This window comes from Polistes fuscatus, unplaced genomic scaffold, assembly GCF_010416935.1.
Source record: "Polistes fuscatus isolate 324 unplaced genomic scaffold, CU_Pfus_HIC Scaffold28, whole genome shotgun sequence".
NCBI classification, from domain to species: domain Eukaryota; kingdom Metazoa; phylum Arthropoda; class Insecta; order Hymenoptera; family Vespidae; genus Polistes; species Polistes fuscatus.
Window position 1 is genome coordinate 565,606 of NW_025113105.1, and position 10,110 is coordinate 575,715.

The following is a 10,110-nucleotide window of genomic DNA, read 5'->3' on the forward strand; positions in this document are numbered from 1 at the left end:
CACGGGTGACGCATACAGCCTCGGTTCCCTGCACTTAATCTTAAGAGTACCGATATCCTAAGTAAACATCCGCACGCACTCACACTAGTGCAGGCGCCAACGTGCACGAACCTGCATGAGACGTTTACAAAATTAAAAAAAAACTTGACAGCGCTACCTCTCTAAATATGTGAAGAAGAAGTGTGCCAAAAATAAATCGATCGGTTCCATAGATTTTAAGTGATAGTGTCCACCGACTTTTAAAAAGCAAGTTCTGGGAAAATCAATATAAAGTTTGACATTGAGAAATTTTAAAATTCATCGTAAATAAAGAGGTTTTTTTTTTACGTTCATAGAATCGTCAATTCCGGGTCTGTACATTATGGAACTGTCATCAGAGGTGTCTAGAATACATTGTTGCTCTTGTCTATGTCTAACCCGATTAATCAGCTCGATTAATCCTTTTTTTTATAATATAAAGCATACTAAAAATGCTGTATCTCCATCAATTTTTCTCGGATCGACTTGAAATTTTCACAAAATATTCCTGAAATATGGTACTTTAACTTCAAACATTTTTAAAAAATCGAAAAAAAAAATTAGTATCCTTCCCCCCCTAAAAATAAATAGATGTATGTCAAGTATGAGCATTAATATAAGTAGTTAGCTAAGTACGATAACAACACGCCATGATAATAAGAAAAATTTTAACTTATATTACAAGAAAACTTCGGATAAAAGCGTTTTAAGGTTACTAAAAAATACTATGTTATATAATAATACGAATAAATGATACAAGAAGACGGTTGGTTCCCTAAAATTAAATAACAATTTTTTTGTATTCTTATAGTTAAAGAAACATTATTATTAAAGCAATTTTTGCAAGCTAGTTAGTCAGTTGATGAATGATAAAGTATTTTTCATTACTATACTACAAATCTAAGTAGAAAAATGTTTATATTTGTACATACATATACAATAGAACTAGATTAAGGGGTTATACGCAGTTGCGAGGCTCGAAAAAGACGTATTTTCATGAATTTTTTCTAGAAACAGTTTTTATTTCTCAAAAAAAATTGTTGGTAATTCAAATAGAGTGAACTTTTGAGAATACAATAGCGCGTCGATCATGTCAAAATATTAATCTGCACCGCTCCTGTAGATGATTTCCTGAACGTCCTCTAAAAAAAGACGTTTGGCGGTGATCTCTATTTTGGCGGTTTGGATTATTCGAAATTAAAAAATATGGTGGATTCTTTTAAAGGATAGATTAATGCAGGTATTAAAACCAAGGAATAATAAAAATTTTGATTTTTGACAAAATGGCGTCTATTTGAAAAAAAGTTGTTGTTTTTGACTAAAATTTTCGCTCTAAATTGTTACAAAAAAATAGTAATAAATTTTTTTTAAAATTTTTCCTTATACTTAATACCTGAGGAATATATCTAAGAAGATTGTGTGAAAATTTGAAACCGATCGGTTAAGCCGTTTTTGAAAAATCGAGATCACCGACTCTGAAAATACCGTTTTGAGAAAAACGCGTTTAAAGTTTCAAAGAGACGTTTACACATAGTTAAAAATTTTTGTTTGAGGCTTACATGAAGTGAAGAATATTTGTCGGATCGATTTGAAATTTTCAGAGAATATACTTAAATATATGTACATTCCGAAAATGCAAAAAAAAAATCGATTTTTTGAAAATCCTAACTGCGTATAACCCCTTAACAAGTTTGCGTTTATCCGACGTCTTTTTAACCAAGATCATGGTTATTTGCTCTCTTATCCTTGTTGATTTCTTGATTGGGTATATTTGCACAAATACGACTTTATAAAAAAACTGATTTCCCTAAATTTAAGATATCTCTGATTATAAATACATATGTTTTATTTATTTCAACAAACTCAACTTTACTTCTATCTTTTTAAATTACACTAATTATAAAAGATTTCCGTTATTATTTGTTGGAAGTTGTAACAAAACAAGATTCGGTATAAAAAAAAGTTACATTATATTATGAATAAGATTAGTATAAATGAAAAGTTTGCGTAAAAATGCATTTTTAAGTGGTAAATAAATAAAGAAATAAAAATGCAAACAGATAACAATATTCTGATAAAAATAAGAAAATATAGATATTATTTTTTATTAAATACATATACAAAATATACATATTTTATATATAATTGTAGAGATATGTTAAAAGTGGTAGTGAATAATAAAAATTAAAGGTGGTTTTAATTAGATTACACGGGTATAATGTTATCTTCTCAGATAACAGCCTAATGCAAACTTCGAAAAAAAAAAGTAAAAAATTATTTCAGATACATTTGCCGAGCTAATTTTTTATTTACGCGATTAAACTTGCACTTAAATTGAAAACATGATTAACCGTTAACCCTTTGACTGCGGCGCGTTCTCGGACGAATCCATCAATATGGACGGTGCGTTTTTCTCTTGTCGGTCGCTGCGACTAGTTGTCCACTGACTGATAGACACTGACAGTGACCAAAATAGTACCCGGAAATTTGATGCTATTCTTATGGTTTAAAAAATAATAATGGCAAAAAAATTAAAAATATCAATTTTTTTTTATTTATATTAAGTAACTTTTTAAGCTATTTTTTAATTTACTTAACTTTTGTACATTCCTTTAATAATAATCGGTAAATAAATATAAAAGAAAAAATCCAAAATTTATAATGTAACAAAGAATGTGACAACTTTAACAGGATATTTTGATAATTTTAATATAATAATAATAAAAATAATAAAACCATAATGAACGAATAAAGTGTTATGGCTAAAAAATACAGTGGGCGTATATATACGCCTTTAGCAGTCAAAGGGTTAAATGTTTTAATTCTCTAAGCGTATCCCAGTGTTAACAGACACGAATCGATACTCCGTTTTTTATCCTAACCCGATAAAACTACGTCTTAATTATTTTCTAGTTTGCAAATATAACGAGACAATTTTTGTCTAAATTAATTTTATGTGAATAATTTTTTGATTTAATCAAATAGAAAATGTTTACATTTAATTACGGTTAACTTAATTACGGAGATTTATTTCACATATATTTTTATAGTGTTAATATTGATATTTGATTATGAAGACAATAAAAATCTTATGTTACTATTATTAACATTCCTGTCGGATAATTTATATATGGGCCGTTTATTTTGAAAATGATGCAAGTCTTTTTTCTGTTTCTTAAGGAAATTAAAGGTTTACATATTTTTAAATTAAAAAATATAAGTTAATTATGTCAAGTCTGGCAATGTTTTTACTAATTTATCTCAATATGTAATTTACAGATATAAATTTTTTTTTACGTAATTTTTTTTACAGGCCAATTTTAAATTGGACAAAGCATTGGCATTTTTAAAGGAATTAAACACCAACTAGTTATAAACAAAAAGTTTATGCTAAATTAAATATAAATTACGTGATCTTATTTTTTTTTTAAATGGTGGACTTACACCACTTTCAAAGTAAACTGTCAATATGCGTGTTAAATTAAAATCGTGTAAAAAAAGCTTGTATAAAAACAACATCGGGTGTAAATTTATCTTGGAACTAAGTAATTATCCATTAAGTTGAAAACCTCTGATAATTAGATTTTAAAAAGTATACATTATAACCCGCTTTGTACAAAGTTATCTTAGAGCTATAAGAGAAAACTTTTTTTCATCTGATATCCGAAAAACTGGCCAGAAAGATAACAAATGTAATGTAAAGATCTCTTATGCGCCGTTTTTGACGTCGGTAAGAGCTCTAAAACCTGATATACAATAGTTAACATTAATAAGATGGAATTCGGAGGTTATTTAAGATATTTTTTTTTTTTATTGAATAAAGTAATATTTCATATTTTAATAATTTCTTTTTCTTATAGTTGATACATTAGTAGAATAGCTTATATTGAAATAATAATTATTATAATTAAATTCAAAAATATAATAACTTTAAAAATATACTATAATTATAAAAACTATAATATAAAAATATATACTATATTTTAGTTACTATAAGCTACTCGTATAATATATTTTTTTTTTTTTAAATAGAAGAGGTGAAAATAGAATCAACAATAAATTTTATAAATACTTTTCGAATGTTGACAATAAAATCTTTAAATTATTAAATTTCTCTATCTTTTTTCTCTCGTTTTATTTCTTAGTTTCATTTTCTCGCAATAAAGTACATATTTATATATGGATCATATTTATATATGTATCAATTGATTATTTTTAACACGATAAATACAAGTTTCGCTTCTATCGGGCATTTGAAGGCTACACACAGTTTTTTTTGTTTTATATTTTTAATACTTGTAAAATTGTTAAGCCTTACCTCTCTTCGAAAAATTGTTCAAAGTAGCACAATTTTGCGATATATTTAAATAATTAAATAATGTAGAATAAGCGAAGATCTATTGAGCTTTTGATAAAAAAGCTATGATAAGCTCTTTTGTAGTTTTAGAATGTTTCATTAAAGCAAATATAAATCTACTACTTATTTCTCTCTTCTATCTCTTTGTATTTTAGTTTTCAAAGTTCTCCGCTTTGTCTCGTATTACGTTACCTGGTTCAGCAAGCGGTAAAATTGCACTTTACTGTTCACGATTCATTGTGTGATAGTCTTTCATTAATGCATTGCAATTTGTATATTTTATTGGGTTGTCCGTAAAGTTCGGGTCGGTTTATATAAATACATATGTTCGATTTATATTTTCATTATATAAATTAGTTTTTTTTTTCAAAATTATTTTTTTTTTACATATATTATGAATATTTAATTAAAAAAAATTTTTTTCTTATTTTCCCGGTAGAGAGTTGTAAAATCGCATAACTCTGGTAATATTTAATCGAATTTGACAATATTTATGTAGTTTAATAGCTGCCATATCAAAGAGTAATTAAAACATAAAGTTTTGGTATTTGTTTTTCCAATCATAAGTTATTGCGTCTTAAAAATAAATAAGAATTAGTAAAAAAGTCGGGAAATTTTAAAGCTATTTTTGCGGCTCAAGTTGTTCAAGAATTGTGAGTTTTATGGACATGATATAGTATCAGTATATTTGTGAGATAAAGTTGGTTCAAGTGTTTTCAATCTGGAAATTTAGATGTCTAACACTAAACCTTCCGACATTTCATGTATTCCTATTCCTACCATAAGCAGTCAAATGATCGCTTCAAAAGAACATAAGTATCTTAATATAAAAAGAGATTTTGGCCAATTGGATAGTAAACATAATATTTTTCTGGTGCTACAAAAAAAACCCGCTCCCCGCTTTTCTATTTAGAAAGTTTTACTTATGAATTTTTAGCACATTTTTTAAAAATTACAGCATTTTTTATTGAACACTTTTACCATACGTATTTTTTACATTTTATACAAATTTTGTTAGTCTACAATATATTATCGATCAACTCTGCTCTTTACAATATTTCGTTAAGTGTATCCTATCGGTCCTGATATTTCCTTGAAAATATTATAAATCGGTGCTCTTCCGCGATTGGACCCTTCTTTTATTTTTTGCTAGACTGTTCCGTCCATAGCAATTTCAATCCCTTCCTCATTTATATATTCAAAATATTCTCTTCGTCCGTATCGCTGTCAAATAAGTCATAATTATTTTCTGATATATCATCGATAACGGTAACTTCTTGGTCATCTTCTGAACGATCCTCATTGATATTTATTTATTTTGTCTAATAAATTGATATTCCTCGAATGTCTTGACATTTTTAGGGATGAATATACAAATGAAAAGTAAAAACTAAAATATAAAGATATAAATCAAACAAGGCATAAACGTTGAGACCACCGGTGGGTAACACTTTACTGTTCCGTGGGGCGGCATGACCCACTTGTGGATCACTTGTTTTCAGAAAATTAGTCGTTAAGAAAATAAGTTGATTTTATTATCTCTCAACATTACATATAAAAATTAAGTATTATAAACATTAACATTCAATATTTTAAATTGATAACAATTATTAATTTATACCTATGCAACTTTTCAAAATAACGATGTTGCCCCGCTCCACGAAGCGTAAGAAGATAAGACAGTCCCGCCTCACGCGGAAAAACGTAGATTTTCGCCCCGGCGTGAACGTGTTAAATACAGTAAGACCTCTTTTTGTGCGATTTCTTTTGTGCGATTTTCTTTTTGTGCGATTTCTTTTGTGCGATTTTCTTTTTGTGCGATTTCTTTTGTGAGATTTTCTTTTTGTGCGGTATCTAAATCTCAGCAGCGCTGCTACCAGTTTTATGTTTTCTTTCAATGTATGTACATATACATTTGTGGACGAACTCTGATTACATGGTCTCCTTGACGATGATGTATCCGGACTTCGCGACGCTGTTCATCAGATTTAAACAATCTCCTAACAATTGCATACATATTGTCGCTCGACGCGTGAACAGTACATACGTTTCGTATTCAGAGTTTTATCCACAATTTTTGTGATTAAGGATCCATTTTATAGTGAGATTAAAGGTAAATAAATTAGTTACTTTTGTCTCTATTTATACATATGCAGTTTTTATGGTTTTAACTTTATTTTTAGACATAAGTACTTCTTTAAAATGAATTATAGCAAAAAGAAAGTAAAAAGACAGACAATTCCATTAGAAACAAAAATTCTAATATTAAATAGACTAGCAGATGGTAAAGGATCCACAGCTGTTGCTAATGAATTTAAATTAGGTGAATCCACGATCAGAGCAATACACAAACGTTCGAGTTAAATATATGAATCTCTTAATAATACAACAAACGACAGTAGTAAAAGAGCATCATATTCGAGAAATATTGTAAAAGAGAAGACGGAAAAGGCTCTCGTCTTGTGGATTAAAGATTTAACTAAAAAACGACTCCCCATTCACAAGGAATTAATTCAAGAAAAAGCTAGACTGTATTTCAACCAACTAAAGGTTTTAGAACCAAGTTCGACATCCTGTTCGCAAAACGTAAATTTTTCTGCGAGCAATGGGTGGTTTACTAGATTTTTAAAACGATACGGACTTCACAATGTGAAGATACAAGACGAGGCAGCGTCCGCTGATGAAACAGCTGCTATGAATTATCGGGAAGTATTAGCAAAAATCATTGATGATGGTGGATATTGCCCAGATCAAGTATTTAATGCAGATGAGACTGGGCTATTCTGGAAAAAGATGCCCAGCCGAACATTCATTGCGAAATCTGAGAAAACTGCAAGTGGTTTTAAAGCGGCAAAGGATCGAATCACACTTCTTCTTTGCAGTAATGCCTCGGGTGCAAAAATGTTAAAACCCCTTATTATAAATAAAGCTTTGCACCCACGTGCGCTAAAAGGCATAAGTTTAGCTGAGTATCCAATACATTTCATGGCCAATAAAAAAGCATGGGTCACCTCAACTTTATTTGTAACATGGTTCAACGAATCTTTTGTACCAGAAGTTGAAGAATACATGGTAGAGATGGGTCTCCCATTTAAAGTGTTGTTAATTGTTGATAATGCACCCGGCCATCCCTGTATAGAACATCCCAACGTACAAATAGTGTTTTTACCACCGAATACGACTAGCCTTATACAGCCACTAGATCAGGGCATAATCGCAAATTTTAAGAAACATTATGTAATATTAACTTTTAGCTACATTTTGAAACAGATAGAGAACGATAAATTAACTCTGACTGAAGTTTGGAAAAAATTCTCCATATTAGACTGCATAAACAATACTACTGCAGCAATTGGTCAAATAAAACAACACACATTAAATTCGTGCTGGAAAGCGATCTGGCCTAAATGTGTAATAGCACGAAATGTAACCGAAAACGCGTCTAGGTTATTAACTGAAATTACTGCGCTCGCACATAACATCAGCGGAGAAGGATTTGATACTTTCAGCGAAAATGATCTAGACGAAATGATTGAGGACCAACCTGTCAATGATAGTGACATTATTAATAATCTGACAGATTATGAAGATGGACAAGAAGAACTGGAATCTATTACAGCAGACAAAATATATGCAGGCTCCAGATGTCTAAAAAATTGGAAACGCATTTTCTTAAAATAGATTCCAATGCGGAAAGAAGCAAGAAATTCCAAGATGAGCTTAGATCGTGCATGTCTCGCTATCGTGACGTTTACAAAGAATTGACCAATCGACCTTCGTCACAAAAACTGATCACGGACTTTATATTTTTTTACTTATAATATGTAAGTATTTATAAAATTACCGAATATTTTTTGTATGATTTCTTTTATGCGGTCCCTATCCACCGCACAAAAAGAGGTTTTACTGTAAATAGAACCTAAAATAATGAACAAACAAAGATTATTTTTCTTGAATAACAAATTTTTTTAATAACATCTCACTTTAATGAATTTTTTTAAACACGTGAGGTATGCATTAGTTTCCGGCAGATTTAATAGTTCTAATTTTTTCCGAACGCTAATCAAGTAAAATATACTCCTCTATCACTGATTGTATTGTGCGCAAATTTTCCCAACATGGAGTTCTTTAGTGATTGTGATACGCTAATGATCAGGAAAAAGAAAGGTTGAATTAAAATAAGAAATAAAACACGTGATTGAGCCAATAGAAAATAATACATAATATTTTATTAGCTCGTCAGGGAAAAGCCTTGCGGCATATAAATCCTCATTGATAAATTGTTGTATATAATACTGAACAGCGTCCAACTAAAGATTAGGACACGTGGTTCACCTTCTCGCTCGTCTCGCTTCTAGATAGATACAATAATGAATCTCGCCTCTGGCTCGTCTGTAGAGTGTCAAGAGAGTTTAAACACTTCGCTTATTCTCTTCCTCATCGGTTTGCTGCTTTCGCGGTGATGCACCTCTTTCTCTCGTACGTGGAAGTATAAGGGATACACTTATACCTCGCTTATATACAGGGTGATTCACTAACTCTTGCCACCAAGATAGCTCCGAGAATGTGACAGTAGCAGGAAAGTTTATACAATAAAAATTGCAAGAAAAATTCAGGAGTATAATATGACGTCAGTTTTTTTGCTAGGTTTAGTCGCTTTTAAGATTTAAGAGGCAAGTTTGTTTTTTTAAATGGAATGCTATGTTTTGGTACTTATTTTTTGATAACGGCAGTCGTAGTGAATCCAACGATGTGTAACATTAAATACAGTAAATATTTATTAAATATGACGTACTCATTGTACGGCACTAAGTAACGTTGATACCTTTTTTTATATATATTTGCATTTATTTTATATTTATTATACTTTAACGGAAATGAAAATCTGTTGTACATTTCACATTTACATATAATCTAACTATAACATTAACGTAATCTATAAGTAAATAGAGGGTTAGTCTATAACAATTATGAGCTGGTAATATAACCTAATTATTTTTTATTTTACGAAAAAAATGCTTAGGACAATGTTACACTATTTTAAAGGCTGTATTTGATAGGAGACATTTTCTCTTAAAATAAATTTTTTTACATGATTTTAAAGTCATTAGTATTTTTTTATTTAAATTATACTTAATTGTATTTTTTTTAATCCTTTCGTAACACTAAATGGTAAAGTGTTAGGATACAATGTTAAAAGCTAATTTGTTTAGAAGGAACACAATTCTATTTCTTTTAAATGTTGTACATATGCCTTATAACATTTGTTAAAAATATGATCGTAAATATGTATATCATTCAATTTTTTATTCCAAAAATTTCTGTTTTAAATTCAACCAAAAAATTAAAGTCGCGCGAATTACGAGATATTTTTTTCACCATACTTTCGTGTACCAATAACTTTTTGATATTGAATCTTGATATTTTCCTCCTGTCTCAGGATTTATAATAGTTATTTAGAGAAAGGTTCTATTCATTTTCACTGAAATTGTGTCAATGATTCTGCTTCTATAAGCTTAAGAATTGTTTAAGTAGAAAAAGAGGTAGCGAGCTGGACTCGTGGGAATAAATAATCCGTTATAAAAATTATTAAATAATTATCACTGTCATAAAATTATAATTTTATATCAAGTGCTGGTAATTTTTTTCTTTTTTCTCTTATGCATGAATTACTTTCTGTAGTAAGGGCCAATTTGTGGCATTGTGTACTTAAATACTACAAATTTAGTGTAACT

General features: G+C 29.5%; 1 protein-coding gene across 1 annotated transcript; it reads left to right on the plus strand.

The window, feature by feature from the left end:
• The first annotated feature begins 6,577 nt into the window (after positions 1-6,577).
• On the plus strand, positions 6,578-8,056 carry LOC122519010 (tigger transposable element-derived protein 1-like). Its single transcript, XM_043638175.1, has 2 exons — positions 6,578-6,698; positions 6,813-8,056. Exons 1-2 carry the CDS (start codon positions 6,578-6,580, stop codon positions 8,054-8,056), a joined length of 1,365 nt encoding a protein of 454 aa, XP_043494110.1.
• Positions 8,057-10,110: the final 2,054 nt, after the last annotated feature.